The sequence below is a fragment of the Lepidochelys olivacea genome, assembly GCF_965140295.1.
Source record: "Lepidochelys olivacea isolate rLepOli2 genome assembly, chromosome: 14".
Lineage (NCBI taxonomy): Eukaryota > Metazoa > Chordata > Testudines > Cheloniidae > Lepidochelys > Lepidochelys olivacea.
In genome coordinates this window covers 17366431-17387955 of record NC_140424.1, presented here as the reverse complement: position 1 = coordinate 17387955, position 21525 = coordinate 17366431, and the positions used below count along the sequence as shown (strand labels likewise).

General features: G+C 52.5%; 1 protein-coding gene across 1 annotated transcript in view; it reads right to left on the bottom strand.

Annotated features, from left to right (window-relative positions):
• Positions 1–11731: 11731 nt before the first annotated feature.
• The window catches only part of MGAT5B (alpha-1,6-mannosylglycoprotein 6-beta-N-acetylglucosaminyltransferase B), a 170188-nt gene continuing 160394 nt past the window's right edge, over positions 11732–21525 (bottom strand). The window contains exons 15-17 of the mRNA XM_084646624.1: positions 16884–16958; positions 14794–15068; positions 11732–12306 (exon numbers count right to left, since the gene is read on the bottom strand). Of these exons, the coding sequence (XP_084502750.1) occupies positions 12108–12306; positions 14794–15068; positions 16884–16958 (549 nt within the window). The 3' untranslated portion in view covers positions 11732–12107. The remainder of the gene's footprint in view (positions 12307–14793; positions 15069–16883; positions 16959–21525) is intronic.

The following is a 21525-nucleotide window of genomic DNA, read 5'->3' as shown; positions in this document are numbered from 1 at the left end:
GGTGGCCTGAGGCTGTGGTACTGCAGGGACATCACCTCCCGCTTTCTGGCCCGGGGTTTGGAACAACCTTAGGAGAGAGCAGCCTCCAAAGAATCCATCCCTCCCAAATTTCATACTGCAGGCTGGGGGGCAGGGCTCTGGGAATGGGGTTGCTGCTGAGTGGACACTTCTGCAGTAGAGACAGGATCCATCTAGCCTAGAGCTGTGGCTCACTTTTGGGTCTGAACACCTTGATTTAAGAACTCCTAGAAACTGGGTCCATAGCAGGAGCAGCTCCCATGTTCCAGAGGAGGGTGAATCAATATGTGGGCTTCTTTCAGCGTGAAGGGCCTGATCAGCCCCACTCTCACATTCCAGGTACCCTTTGTCCACCGGTGACAGAGCCCAGTATTCATGACAGCCGTTTCTGTTCCCCGCTCTTTCCCCCGCGGCAAACCCTGACCTGACTCCCACAACCCCTGGATTCTCTCCGCATCAGTGTGTGCTCGTTCTTTGGAAGATTAAAGAGCTGGAAGAGCTAAGTGTGCGGGTGGTCTTTGAATGCCGTGCCCTGATATCCTGCTGCAGGTAAGCTGGATCCCCTCCTCACCTGCCTGCATGTCCCGGGATGGAAGCATGGGCAAGTGTGCTGACCCTTGCGCTTGGACTAACTATGGGGATGCTTTTCCCCCTTTGTGCTATGTTGGGGCCAATTAAGAAGGGTGGACAGGGTTTTTCTACTTGCAGGAATATCAAGGGTTTTCTGCCTTGTCTCTGCTGGGATAGAAGCAGTGATGAGCTGCCAAAATCTTAATAACCAGTTCCCTCCTCACCCACAAGAACCGGGCAGGAGGGTCTCGTGGGCCACCATAGTGGGTGCCCACCCTGCCCCTAAGAGCCAGAGGGACCTGCTGGGGGGTGAGGTGGGGAGTCCTGGGGTTGCTTACCTGGGGCAACTCCCAGGAAGCATCCAGCAGGTCCCTCTGGCTCCTAGGGGCAGGGCAGCGTAGCTGGGGAGGAGCAGGGGGAGCGGCCACTCCCCCCACTGGTCACATCAAAAGTGGCCCCTTAGGCACCAACTCTGTGGGTGCTCCGGGGCTGGAACACCCACAGGGAAAATTTGGTGGGTGCAGAGCCCCTACTGGCAGCTCGCTGCCCTCTGCCCAGCCCCAGCTCACCTCCGCTCCACCTTCTCCCCTGAACGCGCCGCTCCGCTCTGCTTCTCCGGCCCCCCGGCTTCCCGTGAATCAGCTGTTCGCGCGGGAAGCCTGGGAGGGCTGACAAGCAAGCGGCTGCTTCCCACTCAGGCCCAGGGAGGCAGAGATGAGCTGGGGTGGGGAGCAGTTCCCCGGCGTCCCCTGGGTTACCTGCTGTGGTGCGGGCGGCCCTCCTCACGTCCCCCGCCCCGCCCCAGCTCCCCTCCGCTCCACCTTCACTTCCTTGGGCCTGAGCGGGAAGCCACCGCCTGCTTCTCAGCCCTCCCAGGCTTCCCGCGCAAACAGCTGATTCGCAGGAAGCCTGGGTGCGGGGCGGAGGTGAGCTGGGGCTGGGCAGGGAGCTGCCGGTGGGTGCTCTGCACCTATGAAATTTTCCCCGTGGGTGCTCCAGCCCCGGAGCACCCACGGAGTTGGCACCTAAGGCACCACTTTGGCCAGTTGTTAAATTTCGAAGCCCTTTTAGAACTGGCTGTCCCTCATGGGACAACCGGTTCTAAAAGGGCTTCAACTGGTTCTAAAAGGCTGCCGTGTATGGGGCTCACCTCGCCGGATCCCAGCCTCCCGAGTTGAACAGAGTCCAGGCACTGCCCCTGGCTGGGTCTCTAGGCACACTCTGGGGCTGCAAATACTCTGTCTGGCAGCCGCTTCTGAGAGCTGAGACCCTGCAGTCCAGTGGTCCCCAAACTTTTCAGTCATGGCCTCCCTGCCCAGGAGGTGGGGCCGGAAGCAAGGGCCAGGAGCTGGGCCATAGCTCTGGGAGGGGTGAGAAGGGGCAGACAGAGTGGGGCCGCAGCTATGCGTGGGTCTAGGGCTGGGAATGGAGCCGAGGCTGGGCATGGGGCCAGAAGTCATGGCTAGGCCATGGTCAGGGGCAAGGCTGGGGCTGGGAGCAGAGCCATGGCTGTGGCCGAGGCGGGGCTCCCACCAGGGGACTGGCCTGGGCCTCACCACATCCCCCCAAACATTCCTCCATGCCCCCCTTACAGGGGTGCGCTCCCCAGTTTGGGGACATCTGCTGCAGTCCAACTTCCCAGCCCCTGGGACTAGTGCTGACCCCTCACACTTCCCTGTAGCTTTCAAACACCCCAGATCTTCAGCCACGTGTGCACTCAGGGTTTACAGCTGGGCACAGCGTAGTGTGATGGATAGACACAGGCTGTGTGCAGGATCCTAACACACCACTACTCTTTACTTTGGTTGCACAAGAAATACATAGATCTAAACACACCTGTGCTCATCTCCCTGGATCAGGTTCCTCAATGCTTTGCGGCGTTCTTGGGGTTGGGGCAGAGGGGTCCAAGACCCTTCCACTGCAGCTCACGGCTTCTCTTTAGGATCCTGGAGTCTCTCCCTCTTCTCCAGATCAGCTGACTTCCTTCTTCCTGGGCTGGTCCCTCAGTTACAAAGGACCAACCCCCCCCTTACAAAAGCATGCTCCTCTCTGCTGCCCAAGCTTCCTGAGGGGTCTCCTGGAGTCCCTAGAGTTTATAAGTCCCACCAACACCACTTGGTTTCTTTGTTCTGCTGCTGGCAATTTCCACTCTTCACTTTCCCCTCCCTGCAGAGAAACTTGATCAAATGGCAAAAAGAAAAGGAGTACCAGTGGCACCTTAGAGACTAACCAATTTATTTGAGCATGAGCTTTCGTGAGCTACAGCTCACTTCATCGGATGCCACAAGTACTCCTTTTCTTTTTGCAAATACAGACTAACACGGCTGCTACTCTGAAACTTGATCAAATGGGTTTCTCGTTTCAAGCAACCTGCTTAGCCTAACCATTGTTTGGTCAGAGCTTCCAGTTAATGACTCTCCATTGACCCTTGTCTGGTAGATATGTGACACAGCCCTTGCCTGTGGCCCTTCCATGAGTTGGCAATTTCAGAACATCAGTCAGACTCCCAGAAACACAGGACACCAATTCCCACAGCATCCCCCACCCTGGGGGGGCCCTTTCGCTCATTGTCGAATGTTTTCACACATGCATTAGCCCAGGAGTGCTGTAATGCCCCTCCTCTACCCCCAGCCTGCCCGGCAGCTTGGATTGCAGAGGAAGCCAACTCCTTACTGAGGCTCTTTTAGATCTGCACTTTCAGCCTGAAGGGTAGGCCAGCTGTGCAGCTGCTCTCTGGAAGCAGGAGCAAAAATGGGGCTGCTCCCTGCTCCTGGAACCTTTAGTGCTGACTGGAGCTGCCAATATATACGCAAACCCTCCCCCCCCCCCCCAGCTGGGTTAAGAGTCCATTGAATAAAGGCAGGCGGAAACAAGCCCTTAGGAATGACAAACATATGGAGCCTATGTAACCCATACACCTCCTGGGTGTGTTCTGTCCCATTTAGTAGTGGAGGCTGAGGGAGAGAGACTTAGCTCACAGCCAGTTGGCTTTAAGCTCATGCACTAACCTCCAGAGGTCCCCAGTTCAATCCCGCCCACCGATGACTGGGGTCTGTCGGCATTATATCTGCTCAGAGTTATGGGCCCTGGCAAGATGACCCTCCGTGCAGTAGGATTTAAAAGTAGCAGGCTGGATTTATAGGGCGAGTTTGCTCCAAGGCTGTTGGAAGGTAGAACAAAGGGGCAAAACCAAGCCAGCTTCAAGGATTGCTGTGTCGGCGCTGGGCCAAGACCCCTGCCCACAGCTTCTCTCTAACAACTAAGCCCTGATCTACACTAGGACTTTAGGTCGAATTTAGCAGCGTTAAATTGATGTAAACCTGCACGTGTCCACACGATGAAGCCCTTTATTTCGACTTAAAGGGCTCTTAAAATCGATTTCCTTACTCCACCCCTGACAAGTGGATTAGCGCTTAAATTGGCCTTGCCGGGTTGAATTTGGGATACTGTGGACACAACTCGACAGTATTGGCCTCCGGGAGCTATCCCAGAGTGCTCCATTGTGACTGCTGTGGACAGCACTCTCAACTCAGATGCACGATTGTTTGCCGTTGCTCTGACGCAGGGAGGGGCGACTGACAACACGGCTTACAGGGTTGGCTTACAGGGAGCTAAAATCAACAAAAGGGGTGGCTTTACATCAAGGAGTATTTCAGGCAGGACTTCACGGAGGGTTCCAATAAGAAATGGTGCACCTAAGTTATTGTTCTTATTGGAACAAGGAGGTTAGTCTGGCCTCTGATTGATACATGGCTAGATTTACCTCGCTGCACCTTCTCTGTGAGTGACTGCAGTGTGACCTAGAGGAATGAGTCCCCTAGACGGGGGGCAGGGTTTGCAAATGAGTACAAAGCAAATCTGGTCTATTTCTTGTTTTGATACACTCCATCTATCTTTTACATCTTTGGCTGGCAGCAGACGGTGCAGAAGGACTGCATGCCATCCACATCTCATGGCTGCTCGGCAGAAGATGGTACAATTGGACTGCTAGCCATCCTCATCTCTTGCCTGCCCAGCAGAAGATGGTGCAATAGGACTGCTAGCAATCCGTATCACCTGCCTGCTCACCATAAGATGGTTCAATAGGACTGACTGCAGGACTAAAGAGAATGACTTGATCAAGTCACTCCAAATTTAGTCCCTGCGCCCATGTCTGCCCAGGAGCTCCTGATCGACCTCACACAGGCGACCAGGAGCACCTCGGACATGACGATGACGGCTACCAGTCCTATTGCACCGTCTGCTGTCACAAGGCAATGGGTTGCTGCTGCTGTGTAGCAATGCAGTACCGCATCTGCCAGCACCCAGGAGACATAGGGTGACGGTTACCTGAGCGGGCTCCATGCTTGCCGTGGTATGGCGTCTGCACAGGTAACTCAGGAAAAAAGGCGCGAAACGATTGTCTGCCCTTGCTTTCACGGAGGGAGAGAGGGAACGGGGGCCTGACGATATGTAGCCAGAACCACCCACGACAATGTTTTAGCCCCATCAGGCATTGGGATCTCAACCCAGAATTCCAATGGGCAGCGGAGACTGCGGGAACTGTGGGATAGCCACCCACAGTGCAACACTCCAGAAGTCAACGCTAGCCTCAGTACTGTGGAAGCGCTCCGCCGAGTTACTGCACTTAATGCACTTAGAGCATTTTCTGTGGGGACACACACACTCGAATATATAAAACCGATTTCTAAAAAACCGACTTCTATAAATTCGACCTAATTTCGTAGTGTAGACATACCCTAAGGAGTGCCTTTAGGGAAGGAGTGTGGCTAGTGGCTTAGGAACAAAGAGATCTTGGTTCTATTCCTCGCTCTGCCCCTGGCCTGCAATGCACCTGTGAGCAAGTCATGTGCTGTTCCTCAGTTTCCCCACTCACCCTTTATTTATCTTCTCTATTGGCTTATAAACTCTTCAGAGTAGGGACTGCCTCTCACTCTGTGTTTGTACAGCGCTTAGCCCAATGGGATCTGATCTTGGTTGGGGCCCCTAAGTGCTACTATAATGTAAATACTAATAGTTTTAGACCCATTCAAGACTTCTTTTAAGGTGGCTTCCTGCTCTACCCAGCTCTGAGCCGCCAGAACACCTTTTCAGTGCTCCAGCTGGAACGTTTGAACTGGACACAGCAACTGTCTCATTGGACAGTAAGGCAGTAAAAGGGAGAACAGATCCAGCATGTGACCAATCTGTTTTATTTTTCAGCCCTGTTTCAACACTCCATATAACTTTATAGCTATTTTAATTCAAAAGAGGTTATACAACGCCAGTATAAGAAAAAATAAATGTTAGCAGCAACCCCCCAATAACAAGTTAGCTTTCACGGCCAGGCCTGAGTGAGCAACCCTACAATAACAAACCAGTATTTGCATCCCTGCTTAAATGCACAACCCTACAATCACAAACCAGCAGATGTATCCTCGTGCTCATGAGCCACCCTGCATTATTAAACCAGTCTGCAAATATGCAATCTAAGACACACATTTTGGTAAAGGAATGGGAAAAAAAATTGAAATGTGAAGCACTCAAGCAGTTTCTCTAGGCAATGGTGACTAATACGGATACTTTACAAATTATGACAAGTACCTTAAAATGATTTTTCATACTGCGTTTTCACTGCTTTATGTGAGGACTTGTGCTAGTGTAACATGCATGGCATGAAACATTTGGGTCCCATCTTTCCAGGTAAGGAGGAAATATTTTTGTTTTGTTTTCTTATAGTTTCACGGATAGGAGAGTGCATTATTGGTTTTAATTCATAGGGCTCAATTCTCATTTATGCTAAGGCTACTTTACACCACAGGCAGTGTAAAGGGGACTTAAAATGGAGTAAATTACACTTACTTCAATTGCAAACTCATGGGGTAGAGCTATCTTATAGATCTGTGTTTTACAGCACCTAGAACACTAGGTCCTGAGTGGGGCTCCGAGGTGCCATCCAAATAATAATACATCTACTCCCAGTGTAAGGCCCCTCAAACTGCTAGAGTGATGCAGAGTGGCCCCTGTGTAAATGGGAATTAGGCCCATCATCTCCTGGAATAATTAGATGAAGAACTCAAAAGGATGTTGACATGGGGGATCTCAGAGACCCAACCTGGAGAGATGAGAGAGACTGACAATGAAAAAGCAAATGCAAGCAGCAAAAGAAACGATCCATCACATCTTTTTCCTCATCTCGCTGATGTATCAGTTATTACCAGAAATAAATATTGTTAAAAGCTCTTGAGTTGGCTCGATTGCATCCCTCCCTGCCCCAATACGTGCAGAGTGACTGTCACCGCAGAAGCTTTCCCAGTTACTCCTCGTGTGGGGCCAGATATCCGCTGGTGCACAAGCGGGGAGCTGGCTCTTTATTACAGCAGCGTCTCCTAATGCGACAGCATTGACTGGCATGCAAGGTGAGGGACAGGTTTACGTGCCTCAGCCAGAGGCCTTTGCTCCCCACATTTCTGGTTTCTTTTGGCACAGAAGCCTGATCTGCAGCAGAACATGGCTCATTGGTCCCTCCAACCAACCACATGGGGGCATCACCTTCCTTCTTGTTATCACAATAGCTGAGAAATGCTCCCACCCTCTGTAGGATCCCAGGCTGAGAACAGTTCCCAATCCATCCAGAGAGACACAAAGAATGAGCCTTCCCTTTCATATGCCGGTCATTTTTATTTTCATATAAAACAAAAGACAAAGAGAGGCAAGGACAAAGCAGAGAACTGTACACATATTATCAAGGGAGAAGGCGGATACACAATGTGTGTGAATCTCTACACTACCCCCATGTGGCACCATTTCAAAACAGCTCTCTGAGCAGGGAGCTGGTGATGCTGCTTGGTCTGCGTGTTGCGTGCGGTGTATTTAGGGCTTCTGATTTTAGGTTTTAACCAATAAACACCAGTACAACACCACTGATGATAAAAAAATGAAATTGGTTTATCCAATAAACGCCAGAAAAACCCAGAAATGGTTACTCGGTTCGTGCTGATGTCACCCTTTTCCCAGTGATGTTTGTTTCTCTAGGGGATGCTCCTGCTCTCTGGCTTGCATCAAAGAGGTTGTCTACAGGAAGCAATAAAGTGGGCTCTGGGTGTGGGACTGAATTGGTCCACGTAGACCCTGCTTGTGCAAACTAAAGTTTCCCTAGTGCACTTTAACGTAGTGCTGTTTGACACAGTACTCCGTTAACGTGCACGAGGGAACAAATGCACGAAACACCAGACCAGGGGTGCAATAACGAGCATGCTAAGCTTAAACCATGTGTAGGCCATTGTTATACGTGTCATACAAATTAAAGTGGATCCTATTCAGAGAAGAGTTTTGGGAAGTACCCCCCAAAAATCTCTTCCATATCAGAGAAAGCCCTGAAAAGGCCTAATTTTTGGACATGGACATAGAATTCAAAAATCACTAAAATACCCTCCCCAAATTTAAATGAATAAAGCCCCAAATCAGAAGCCCTCTGTACACTGTATTCAGAAAGAGTTAATGCCCATCAGCGGTGTCAGGTACCATTTCTACCTAGGGAGATCAGAAGGGCTGGCAGTAGCCAGTAGGATGGTCATGCTGTCAGAGGCTGGCACGGCAGACTGAAGGCTCTCAGAAAAGTCGGCAGTGCACTGAAACGTGGTACTGCTGGGAAGGAGCAGCGGTCAAACAGGGGGGCTAGAAGCACAGGTTAATCGTCCTAGCGAGGATGTGTTGTATCCAGCAGCAATCTCATTTAGCAAATTGTGGCTGCACCCAATGGTAACGCATGGGGCTCCATGCAACAGAGAAACCCACAGGCACCCTCCCAATTTCCTCAGAAATCAGACGATTGTATGCCTCCTACTCCATTTGGATTTGAACCAGAGCCCGTCAGTGTTAAACAGCATGAACCGCGCCCACTTGAGCCAAAGGAGTCATGTCTTAAGGCGGCAACAGTAATAGGCATTTATCCTCTTATACAGACCTGCCATCAGACAGGGACAAAGTCTCCCACTGCACTAGCATGGCTTACAATTGCACATGCAGACAGATAATTTGTGCACACAAGGGGCAAAGGTGAGGGGTTTTGCAGACGGAACAGGCATTGCACGGGAATTCGCACACGTGGGCCTTAAGGGCCTTGTGGCTCAGTGACCAGGGGAAGGATTCAAGGTCCCCCAGATTTTTGTTTCTTTGCACAACTCAGCATCCTGAGTCCAGCAGTAATTCCTCCCCTTGGCTCATCCTACTGATGCTTCCCTTCCCGTTGAGAATACGAGTAAGTACTCAGGGCTGCAGAAAGAAAAGGAGTACTTGTGGCACCTTAGAGACCAACCAATTTATTTGAGCATAAGCTTTCGTGAGCTACAGCTCACTTCATCGGCTTATGCTCAAATAAATGTGTTAGTCTCTAAGGTGCCACAAGTACTCCTTTTCTTTTTGCGAATACAGACTAACACGGCTGCTACTCTGAAATCAGGGCTGCAGCTGGCTAGCCCTTGGCTTTCCCCTTGTTTCCCACTGCAATGCCACTCTCCATTTTCTTGTCATGGTCTGATTTGATGCGGTTAAAGAAGTGCTGTTGGGAGCCTGTGACCCTTTAACATCTATTGATTCTTTTCACCCACAATAATGGACAAGATGTCAGAATCCCACCTGCTGCTTGGTGGGCCGTCTTTCCTTCAATGATTTGGTGTCTGCTGATCTTCCTCCTTCCAGCCAGGTGGGGCGTTTGGCTGCACATGGACAGTGAGAACACTGCAAATCACTTCCCTTTTACAGCAAGGGCAGCCCAAAAATAGCAGTACACCCTCCCCTAGGGTACAGCCTGATCTTTCTACGGCCTCCACCACCACAGTATTTGAGCACCCCCTTGACGGACAAGAGGGAAGCCTTATGATCCTGTTTTACAGAGGGGGCTAGGAGGCACGGAGAGAGACGAAGACCTACATGCACAAAGTGATTGAGCTGCCTAAATCTGGGCTTTACGCACCTAAATCCGGGCTTTACGCACCTAAATCCAAGTTTTTAGGCATCACTGGGATCCACAAGACCCCCACTCAGCTGCCCCCTAGCCCTGAAGGCACCTCAACTTACCCGGCACCTAAACTTTTTCAGTACAAGCCCCAAGGTACCTAAGTTTCTGCCCCAAGCATGCGCACTGCTGCCCCAGGCAGGCCTTCAGGCACCCGTCCCATGCCTAAACCCCAGCACTATCCTCCAACCAGGTGGAGAGAGCGGGGCTCAATCCAGCTGGCATGCCCAGAGCCCACTTCACGCCACACACCTGGAGGTGAGGTGAGAGGGGCAGGGTGTAGGACACAGGGGCTCCCTGTTAGCACTCCAGAGGTGCTGGTACTCTGACGGGTGGGCCAGCTGAGGATGGAGACATCCCCTCCCTTTGGACTAGCCCTCGGAGATGGCTGAGCAGCGGGAGGGGAGGACTCTGAAAAGGGGGTGTACACGTTGGGACCCCCTAAGAGGAGGGCTGGCAGACTCAGCCAGCATTCCTCCTGGGATTCCAGCTACAGCCCAGCCCCTTCATCCCCCACTGGGTGCAGCAGGCAGTCCTGCCGTCCTTTCGCACAGCAGAGCAGGATCACAGCCTGGGCAGGTGCTGGCAGGCAGGCGGGCAGAGAGAACATGTAGCTTCATCCCCTGAGAGCCCGGCGAGGTGCCCGCATCCCCTGCTGTGAGAACTGAACCTCTCCCTCTCTGACGTGCATCTCACTGCACAGACCCCAATCAGGATACAGAAGACACAGAGATCCCAAGTTGTCACCCTGGGAAAGCAAGAGAGAGGCCGAGGGGAACGGCAGCCGATCAGCGTCACAAGCTGGAAGGCGGGTGTCCCAGCGCCTCTTCACAAATGGGGTGAACTCCCCCACTAGCTCCAGTGCAGCCCTCCTCCCCAGCCCCACGCCGGCACCGGGAGAGAGCCCCGCCCCCCACGCTCCACCCCAGCCCTGCGCCAGCACCGGGAGAGCCCCCCAGCCTCCACACAGTGGATTCTGCTCATAGGCAGTAGGGATAATTGCCAGGCTCACTCCGGGGGTGGCTCCCAGTGGAGGGGGTGAGCATTGTGTGCCCCCTCCCCCAGCGGTGAGAGACCAGCAGATTCCTTGGGCCGGGGCCACTCTTTTTGGGGGGGATCTCTCAGCTGTGATGCTCCTGCTGCCCAGCTAACCCTCCCCCCCCCACCCCTCTGCCCACCCCTCCGCCTGCTGTGCCCGCTCGAACCTGCCAGGGGTCAGGCTGCTCCACACCCCGATCTCACAGGGGCAGCCCATGCTGCCTGGTGGTGCAGAATGTCTCTGACTGAATGGGAGTTTGTAGGGCTGTTGGCCTGTCTCCCCAGCCTCTAGAGGACTAACACCTCTCCCATGGGCTGTCTTGGGGCCAGATCTTAATTCAAACAAAAAACTCACAAAGTAACACAAAACAAAGCTCTTCCCCTGAGCAGCCCTAGCTGCAGGGGTCTTTCCCCTGCCCCTATTCCCACCCCTTTGCTCCAGGACCAGGCACCAACCTCTCTCCCAGAGCTCCCCTTCCAGCAGCTCTTTCAGACCTTTCTGGAACACACCTGACCCCTTCCCAGCTGGGTCTGATAATGGAACAGGGCTGGCTGGCCCCAGGCCCCCAGCCCCTTAAAGGGGCAGAGCACCCCGTCCTGGGGATGGTGAGGACTGGCTGCTACAGCCAAGGCCTTCATCTGGGAAATGAGTACAGCTGCAAGAAGAGATGGGGAACCACTTGATGGGGCGGGGTCAGCTCCCTCCCTTTGAGCGTCCCTCTTTGGCCCCAGCTGTGAACGGGTCGATCCCTGCACGCTCTGTTCTGGCACATGAATGCCACAAACATCAACACCCCCTCTGAGCTACCGCACTGGGACGCTCATCTCTGGTGCTGTGATGTCATGCCCAGAATCCCCGCACTTCTGCAGGGCCGGGGTCCCAAGCTCTAACGAGTGCTAGTGGTAGGAACAGAACAAGAGACGTGCTCCCGTCAGCGTGTGTAGAACGCCTCCCCCTCCCCTTCCAAAGGCTGGACAGCTGATCGCACTGATAGACTCGAAGGCATCTTTCTAGATGCGTCTGGCATTGGAGCCTTCCAAGATCTGTCACCCCCACGTAAGTATTTCTAAGGAGGTTGTTCCAAATAACTCCTCAGGAAGGACCGGTGGTTGTTTTGCTGCTTTAATTCGATAAAAAATATAAATAAATAAATGAGGACGTTCAAAGAGGATGAAACCCAAACCCAAAGGCTCCTGGTGCCTTGTCCTACTGAAGCAGCTCTGGGCTCCTCTGAAGTCCAGGTGGGCTTGGGTGTGGAAGGAGATGTGTCTCAAGAAAAAAAAAATCCAACATGAGCAGATGGTGATTCACGGACGTTTGACTGGCAGATAAAACAACCGACAGAGTCTGACATCCAAAGTCTCGACATGAGTTTCCAAGAAGAGGGAGCTGTCCTGTCCTTCTTGGGTATTGCAGAAGCTTTGAGAAAAAGCTACTTGTTGCGTGTGGCGTGTCACAACACACGCTCTCCGGGCTCTGGGAGAGTCACAAGCAGTCCCTGCACAGCGCCACTTGTCCTTTCCGGTAATCGCGACACGGGCAGAGGCGCCGGTACTTGGTGCTGTAGCCTGCGCAGCTGTACAGCAGCGGTTCCTTCTGAAGGTAGCACTCCGGCACATTTTCAGCCAGTGCTGGGTAGAGGTGGTTCATCTCGGACTCCGTGGTGTCACAGGCAATGCGAAGCCTGGCAAACAAATACCCAAAATTGAATGTTGCTGTGTCCATCTCTGCACCTGCTCTTCAGCGGGTTTCACGTTGGATCAGAATGTGACTTTAGGGAGGGCTGCTACATCTCTGGGGGAGATTTGAACACTGCTCTGTTTACAGAACCTCCCTGCTTCGAATGTCACTGCAGACCTGTCCCTGCCCCACAATAACACTAAGCTTAAGTGATGTATGATTTGCATAGTAAGTGCTTGGAAACTACATGTGGCTACCTGAGCAACCTGAGATCTGTGTGACCCATGCAGCCCAGACATGGAACCTGTGAGATCATCCCAACCTATGTGTGCAATCCGCATGGCCCAAGCAAACCACCCATGGAATCCAAGGGACTGGCACAAGGACACATAATAGGCTCTCTGGGCCACACTGCACTTTCTGACGGCCACGTGCGGCGGCCATTGATTTCAATGGGAGCTGCTCCCATGCATCTGAGAGATTCTAGGCACTTGTGTGACACATGTGAGGTGCATGTATCAGATCCATGTGTGGGTTATTGTGAGAGGAGATTGGCCACAGGGCAGGGAGAGGCCAGTGTGATGGGACACGCCCCCATCCCGCTGACAGCAAGCTAACAAGCGTCTCTGCACTCAGACAGTGCCGAGTAGGTGCACCTGCAGAGCACGCCCTACCTACAAGTGAAGCTGGTCATAGAGCAGCGGGTGAGTTTCCCAAGAGGAGAGGCTAATAGAGACAGCGAGAGAGCCCGGTAGCCACACCTGACCAGTGACTTGTGCTCGCTTTCCTCCCTGCCTTGTTTAGGGCAGACAGACATTGCAGCCCTGTGCGGTGCTCCGGACGTCTGTTCTTCTCTGATCTAGCTACAGGACACTGATGGAGCAGCACCAGGGACTGGAGGTAACTGGACTCAGAAAGTACCCTGGGAGTGAGCTCAACTCCCCTGGGGAACCGCGAGCTAACCAGGAGGGGAGGTTCCAGATGGGACCCAGGGGCAAGAAACACAAAGAGACGACAGCCAAACCCTGAGAGCTGGGTTGACTACAGCCAGCACCAGCAAACTTCTTGGAGTAGCACTAGAGGGAGGAATGGACTGGATGGAAAGTGAGATTGTCTTGTTTCCTCCAATCTGTAGGTGGAGCTAGAATGCCGGGGTCTCCTCTGGTCAGCAGCAGAATGCCCTGGGTATCTCTGCATGTCCAATGACTCTACCTAATAAACTCCGAGCTGAACTACTGACTCTGAACAGGTGATTTCATTTGGGGGCGGGGGGGGGGAGGAGCGGAGTGAGTGGAATCTGCACTCCTGCTCTAATTTATCATATAAAAATGTCACTAGGACTCAAATTGCCTGCCTGACCGGTGTGACAGAAATGGCAATGCTTGCATTTTAATTGTCCACAGTGCAGCATGGAATCGGGAGGCAGATTTATGCCCTATTAAAAACTTTACTGCCTGTGTGTTCAAAATGGAGTGTTATAGAGAAAGGTATAAAAGGCGGGGGGAGAGGGAAAGGTGCCTGAAAAATCCAACATTTGTTTTGAAGCAGAAGCCCATTCAGGCACAATGCATCCAAGTGACACAAACAAAGCAGACTGCATATGGGGTTGTGTACAAAGGGCACTGCAATGGACCACAGGGAGTTACAGCAAGGGGAGCTGTGTTTGCAAAATTGCAGAAAGTAGCACTGGGAGAACAGAACAACCTCACCTTTCAAAAGGTCAATGAGGGAGTGTTGCCTAGCAGTTAGAATAAGGGCTTGCGAGACAGGATACCAGGGTTCTGTTTTTGGCTCTGCTGCTGGCTTGGTGTGCAGCCTGGGGTAAGCTTCGTGGGGTCAGATTCTCCAAGGAGCTCAGTGCCCAGCTGCTCCCATTGTGACATCTAGGGCCAGACTCTCCAAGGAGCTCAGCACCCAACATGCCCACCACATGCTGAGCACTCTCAGAACTTAACGTGAGCCATGTCTGCCCAGTGTGGCACTCTGTCCCCTTCTAGTGCTGGCCAGGCCAACTAGCACTTGATGAGCCTGTGATGGTCTCGGTTAAGAAAGGGGCATCTTTTAGCTCAGATAGTACAAGCTCATGTATAAAGATCCCAAGGTCCCAGGTCTGATCCGTGCTGCTGACAACCCATCCAAGGGGTCGGCGTTACACTTAAATTGGAGCTAAGCCTGGGTGAGGAAGCTGATCTTTTCTCACCGTTCTGGCCTTAGGTCCTAATTTTCAGAGATGCTTAGCACCCATGGCTGTCACTGACGTTAGCTGGCCCTGGCCTGTGCAGTTCTGCCAATCAGACCCTTAACCTCTCTGTGCCTCAGTTTACCCATTTGTAACACAGGGATAATAATGTTGCCCTATGATAGAGGAGTACTTTGAGGCCTAAGAAAAGCATTTTGGGGGTGCTTAAATAGGGGTGCTATAGCAGGACAATGGATTATTATCACCCCACCATGCAGGGGGGCAAGGTGAAGGTGCGAGAGCCATACTCACTGGAGAAACACGTCCTTCTTGTTGAGAAACTCGAAGAATGTTGGCTCGCAGACCAGCCCGTGCTCCTGACAGGTCTCAGTGCAGGCTCGCCCAGCCTCAGACACCCACACCTGCATGGAGCTCATGGGAGGCCAGACATGGGGGGCGCTGCTGCCGTTGTACGACCACACAAGGTGAGTGGCGTTTGGCGACAGGGTGAACGGGTTTGGCGAGCTTGGCATAGCATGGCCATTGGGCTTCGCTGGCAGAGGAGGAGAAGCTCCAGCACAGAAATCCTAGCGGGACAGAAAAGGACAGGTCACAGAGTGCCCCACGGAATGGAAACGGTTAAACATCAGGCCAGTCTGAAGAGAATCACTTTCTAGGTTGCAGCTGAGGCTCGCTCTGCTGCCTTGAGCTCAGGTCCCTTCCACCAGCTAGAAGGTAACTCCCGAGGGCCTCCCCAGGCAGCAGCTAGGGCTGCTGAATATATATGACTCCGACTCTGTTACTGACTCCTGCCCTGACCTGGTGGACCTTCCCTGCAGCAGACAGATCAAAGGGCTCTTCCCACACTGCCGAGCTTTGTGAGCAAAGGATCTCAGATGAGAGGCTGTTTCTGCTCCGGCTCTCCCAGGTTCCAGTGCATCCCCTCGCCAGGAGCCAGCTTACAGGGGGCCCAAGGACCCCATGCGGCAAGGAAAAACGTTCATGGGGAGCCCAGTCCCCAGGGATTTGCTCTGATAAATGCCTACAGACATACTTAAGATCTGGAGCTAAACTAGGGTCCCAGAGATGAGCGGCCCCCTATTTCCCCTGTTTTTTGTGGCAGGGTTCCATACAGAGCATCTCTCTCCTTGTCACCAGGATGTACTGATAACTGCAAAGGAACATATCCCTGCAGATACGGCGCGACTCCTCACTCGTCTCCACCCAGGCACAGCCCAGACAAGCGGTGGGCAGGGCTGCTATGGTACCTGAATCACAACCACAAGCACCACCTCACTACCCAGCCCCTACTCAGGAAAGTCCCAAAGCTGCAATTGGTGGGTGCCACCAGAGGATTAGGGAGAAGCATCCATGGCTCCTGCCAGTACCATGCCGGGCTCCAGCCAGAGGCACTGGCCCTTGACTTTCATGAGTCCTAAATCCCCTCTCAGATTCAGACACCAATAGCCCCCAGGGCTGTAGCCCCTGCCACCGGCTAGCTGGCTGTGTCCTGAGCCACCGGTGAGGATGTATGTCTGACAGCTAGGGTTGCCAGCCATCTGGTTTTCAACTGGAATGCCCAGTCGAAAAGGGACCCTGGAGACTCTGGTCAGCACTGCTGACCAGGCTGCTAAAAGTCCATTTGGCGGCACAGTGGGGCTAAGGCAGGCTCCCTGCCTGCCCTGGCTTCGCATGGCTCTTAGAAGCAGCGACAGGTTCCTCTGACTCCGGGGCAGCCAGGGGGCTCCACACGCTGCTCCCGCCCCAAGCGCCGGCTCCACCGTTCCCATTGGCTGGGAACCACAGCCAATGGGAGCTGCAGGGGCAGCGCCTGTGGGCGGAGACAGCCTGCAGAGCTGCCTGGCTGCACCTCCACCTAGGAGCCAGAGGGACATGTCGCTGCTTCCAGGAGCTGCCTGAGGTGAGTGCCGCCCAGAGCCTGTACCCTGAACCCCCTTCCCACTTCCCCAGCCCTGAGCCCTCTCCTGCACCCAAACTCTTTCCTGGAGCCTACACGCAGAACTGCCTCCTGCACCCCAATCCCCTGCCCCAGCCTGGAGTCCCCTCCCCCACAATCCCCTCATTTCTGGCCCCACCCCAGAGCCCGCACCCTCATCCATTCCCGCACCCCAACCCTCTGCCCTAGCCTGGTGAAAATAAGCGAGTGAGCGAGGGTGAGGGAGAGTGAGTGACGGAGGGAGGGGGGATGGAGTGAGCAGGGGCGGGGCCTCAGATAAGGGGCAGGGCAGGGGTGGGGCCTCATGGAAGGGGCGGGGCAGGGCGCGAGGCCTGCAGTTTGTTGTACATCTTTAAATACAGTCTGCTGGCCATGATGCCTAGCTGGCTGCTTCCCCCAAGAAATGACGTGGGAAGCCCTGTGGGGTGGGAGAGCGGTCACGGACCTGGTGCTGAATGTAGGCGTGAATCCGCTCCAGCATCCCCTCGCAGGTGTATTCATAGGGTACGTAAGGGTCTACCTGTGGAAAGGAAGCAATAGGACATAGTCACAAGCAGGGAAAGACCGCTCTCTTCCCCTTGGCTTAGGGCTTTCAGCTGCCCACCACTTACAAACCCAGCTCAGAGTGCCTGTGGGAGGAGGAAAGTTACTGGAGCTCGTACTCACAGACCAGTTTTCCTAATGCCTTTTCATGTTTCCTTTCACAGCAAGACCTCCTACAACCCATTTCCAGGCCCATCTTTATTGGTGGGAGCAGCTAATGTCAGGTGTAAGGTGGGCACACAAACACCGACCAGTGCTCCAAAGACATGGCTTGCTGCATTGCTGCCTGCTCTGAAGACTCCACTGGGCTGACTGCAGAAGCAGGGCGCTTGGCTCCCAGCAAGGGACAGCAGCAATGTGGATAGGGTTACTAATCTCCAGTACTAATTAATCCATTCTTAATCATTCCTCACACTTTGCGCCAGAGCTGTGTGGGACCCAGAACTTCTGTTTCCTGGGAAGTTCCACAATTTCGATATTTGTTTTTTAGTTCTGAATCAGAATGATTTTCAACAATTTTTTGTTTTAGGTCAATCAAAACAAAATATTTCAATTCTGACTGTTTTATACTATTATTATTATCTAATACAAAATAAAATAAAATTTTGGAAAGTCCTTAAAAAAAACCAGAATGTTCCATTCCAATAAGTCGCGGTGAAATGTAGTTGAAATCAACATGGCTTCCGCAGAAAGTTTAGATTGAGATGAATCACCAGTTTCTAGCAGGAAAACATCCCACTGGAAAATTTCTGACCCGCTTTACTTTGCACATCTCTAGCCCCTTTCACTCAAGCATCTTTTCCTGGGAGAGTGGTGCACCACTGAAGCAATCTGCTGTCTGGAGAGACACATGGCCTTGTCTCCACCTCTGCTACCCCGCCAAAGTTTTCTTGGGCACTTTCAGGGATGCTGGCGATCATCATGTTGGACCTGTCAGAAACGCCAACAGACACATGCAGCCATCTGCTACCAGGAGGCATGTGGATGGAGTAGGAACTTGAAAGACAGGAGCCCCAACAACAGACGGGCTCAGCAAAACAAATGGCTCTTTGTGAGACTCCCTCGTTCCTTCCTTTCCCCTCATTCTAGGAGATCAGAACTCAGAATGTGGCAATTAAGAATCAAAAGAAAGCCTGGAGATTACACGTGTGTGGTGTGCTGCCCACACACAGCAAAAGCCCCTACTGTCTGTCTGGTGTACCCACCTGTTGTCTCTTAGCGTAACGTAGGCAGTAAGCATTTTTGACTTTTTGTCATACAGCACTTAGGATGATGGAGCCCTGCTCCCTGGAGGGGGCTCCAGGTGCTACCACAACAACAACAGTTACAATATTTGGAGCTGCTCAAAGTTTGTGTCACAAAAATGGCCAAGATAAAGAAACAAAGACTGTCGACATTATCAAGATGTGCCATGTCTTGCAAAAAAAATTTTTTTTGTGTGTGTTTATCAAAACCTGCATTTTCTTACTGAAAACCGGGTTTTCAACAGTTTGGGGTAAACACAGGATAGAAAACGTCCTGGGACATGGGTTCATCTCAAACACTGCTCAGGTGCAAATGTACCAGCGGGCTTCTCAAATGACCTGCAGAGCACACAAAAGTCTGGCTAGAAGACGAAATCTTTAAAGAGCCACCAAGAGCTGGGTGCCCACTCTGGGCAGGAGATAGGCACCAGGAGAGAGCTCCAGCCAGGACTGCTCTAGGCACCAACAAAGCAAGCCCGTTACGTGCTTGGGTGGCACAATTCCCGGGGCGGCATTCCGGCCGTCCTTTTTCGTCTGTTTGTTTGTTTGCTTTGGCAGTTCAACTCTCGGAGCTTGAGGCAGCAAGAAACCTAGAGCCGGCCCTGGCTCCAGCAGAGAGACCAGGGTGCCAGCATTACAGGGCATAGGGCCTGGCCTATGTGGGAGAGTGCTAACATTGTAAAGAAGAGGGTATTCCCAGGATTGTAAGAGCAGGGTGACTGGAAAGACCGAAATCTTCAGAGCATTACATAGCACAGCAACGCCGCTATATAGTAAAACACAGGAAATTTGGGGCAGGGGAATGACATGTGAGCTTAGAAAGGGAAGTGCATTCCCGGGGCAGGTACCTCCACATTAATCCAGACATGCAATAACTGACATATTCTGTTATGTTGCACCACCCCCATCCAAACACTGTTGACCAAGTTTTTTTTTAAAGTGGGTGGCAGGTGCTCAAGAACTAGGGCCTGTTTGGGTCATAGAAATGTTGCCAGTTATCTGTGTTGTACATGAAATGAGTTTGGCAGGTCTCAGTGCAGTTCCAAGTGCACTGTGTCAATGTGACAAAAACCACCACAGCTGTCAGCACTAATCCAACACCTTTGCGGGGAGTCTGAGCAGGGAGGCTAAGGATTCCCTGGGCCTGGAGTCTAAAGCCATCCAGCAGTATGGGTGGTCCGCCTGCGGGTCCCACATGAGGCACGTTGGCATGGATCAGGGTGGAGAAACTTGCATGGCTGCTGTCCATGCCATGTAGGACTTCCAGCTCCAATGCTGCCTCTCTCACCAGCAATAAGTTCACAGAAAAACAATTACATCTCACTTCCCTAGCACTGAATAGGGGCTGCACCTCAACGAAACGACCCCCTGTAGTGGCCTAGCCAAAGTGTTGGGGCGTGGGGGGAAATCCAGGGAAACATTCACACAATTTCAGATGCATTCAAATGCCATCCACCCCCATTGCAGCCTGAGACACCCCCAGGCACATCCCTGTCCTTTTTTAAAGGGTCTGTCAGCTCAGGGCCTCATGGAACAGGTGCCCCCCGTCAATGTCAGTTCAGTGTGCTTGGGGCCTTTCAGGATTTTTAGCCAGTCTTTCTATTGCTAGTGGCAAAGATTCTGGGCAGGACCCTGCCCTCTCCATCATCGATGCGCAGAGGAGTTGGGGATATAGGGAGACTATTCTCTACTGCAGTGGTTTTCAACTTTTTTTCATTTGCAGACCCTTCAAAAATGTTGAATGGAGGTGCAGACCCCTTTGGGAATCTTAGGTAATCTTTGGACCCCCAGGGGTCCATGGACCACAGGTTCAAAACCACTGCTCTATGGTAATGACCACCTTTCACAGACTCCTTAGACATAGTTTGCGGATGCCAAGGAGTCCGCAGATCACAGGTTGAAAAACCACTGCTCTACTGCATAGGCCACAGAGCAGGATCTCCACCTGGGGTTCAAGACAGCTCTAGTGACAAGCTAGTGTGCTAGGCACAGCACCATGGCCCGAGGGGGTATGATCTGCCAGCTAGGGAGTGGGACCAACCCATTATTAAATAATGTTTTGTATTCAACTCTCCAGACTGGCAGCATCTGAGTGCTGTCCTGCAAGGAAACCCACAGCAGGAAATTTCAACAGGAAACAAGGCCTGCTGCCAATAAAATATTGAATCCGGCCTAGAGATTCCGAGCCCATCACCTGCCACCTCCCAATGCAAACGCCTCCCCAGCAGCCAGGCTAGCACTGTTTTGGGACAGGGTTTCCTGCTGAGTTAGTGACCACAGCTGCATGGGACAGAACTCCTGAAGGTATTAATCCACTGATGGCAGCAGAGCTAAGCTTGATGGGTCTAGGTCTGGACCATGTGCTGGTGTTGGGGGCAGGAGCAGAGTGTAGCAGCAGGAACTCTGATTGGCTCTGCTCTCCAGGCCTCTGCAGACCTGCTTCGTTATAGGGTCCAGCGTGCCCACTAGCGCTGATGAGGAAGGGATTAAGGAGGTAGGTGGGACGCAGAGGGAGACACAAAGGAGCACCAGTGAAACATCCCAAAGGGTGAATAATCTTTGTGTCTTGTTTCCCGTTTTGCAAGCAATGCATCATTTCCCCTCTGCTCCACCTCCCCACCCCCTTCACCAAGCCCCAGAGGGGAAAAATGCCTAATGGAGTCTCAATGGAGATTTAACATTTGGAGCTTAAGCTTTATTGCACCACAAAAGACACGCTATATGTAAAACAGGGCCTCTGCTGAGACCGATTAGCATTTAAATGGAAGCTATGATTAGCAATAAAAGTGAGCAGGACTAAAGAAATAGCGGGTGGGAGAGAGCAGGAGGCTCTAGACATTAGGGCGCACAGGAATAAAGGGTTTGCCGTGCAACTCTGGAATGAGACCAGGCGCAATGAAATTACTGAACAACGATAGCCCTGCAGCTGGCACCTTGCCCGCCTCGCCATGATTAATGCAGTCAACAGCACAGACACTTGAACCTGCTTTGTTGATCTTCCCATATCGCATTGAATCCCACTTTGTCCCACTGAGTCACTTTTCTCATTATCCCTCCGTTCTTCATCTGCTGTGGCTTGCAGTTTGACTTCTTCCTATTTGTTTTCTGGCCCTGATTAGCATTGCCCTAAACCCCACCAGCCCCCACATCAGCTTGGCCTGTCTCTGCCTAAAATCCAAAGGGGCGGCATCTAATAGTTATCATTAGCGGCAGATGACGCATGACAGAACACGTCAATGGAGAAGTCAGAGACGCGCAGCACAATGTCATGTCGCACCATCCCCAGGGGTGTCCCAGAGG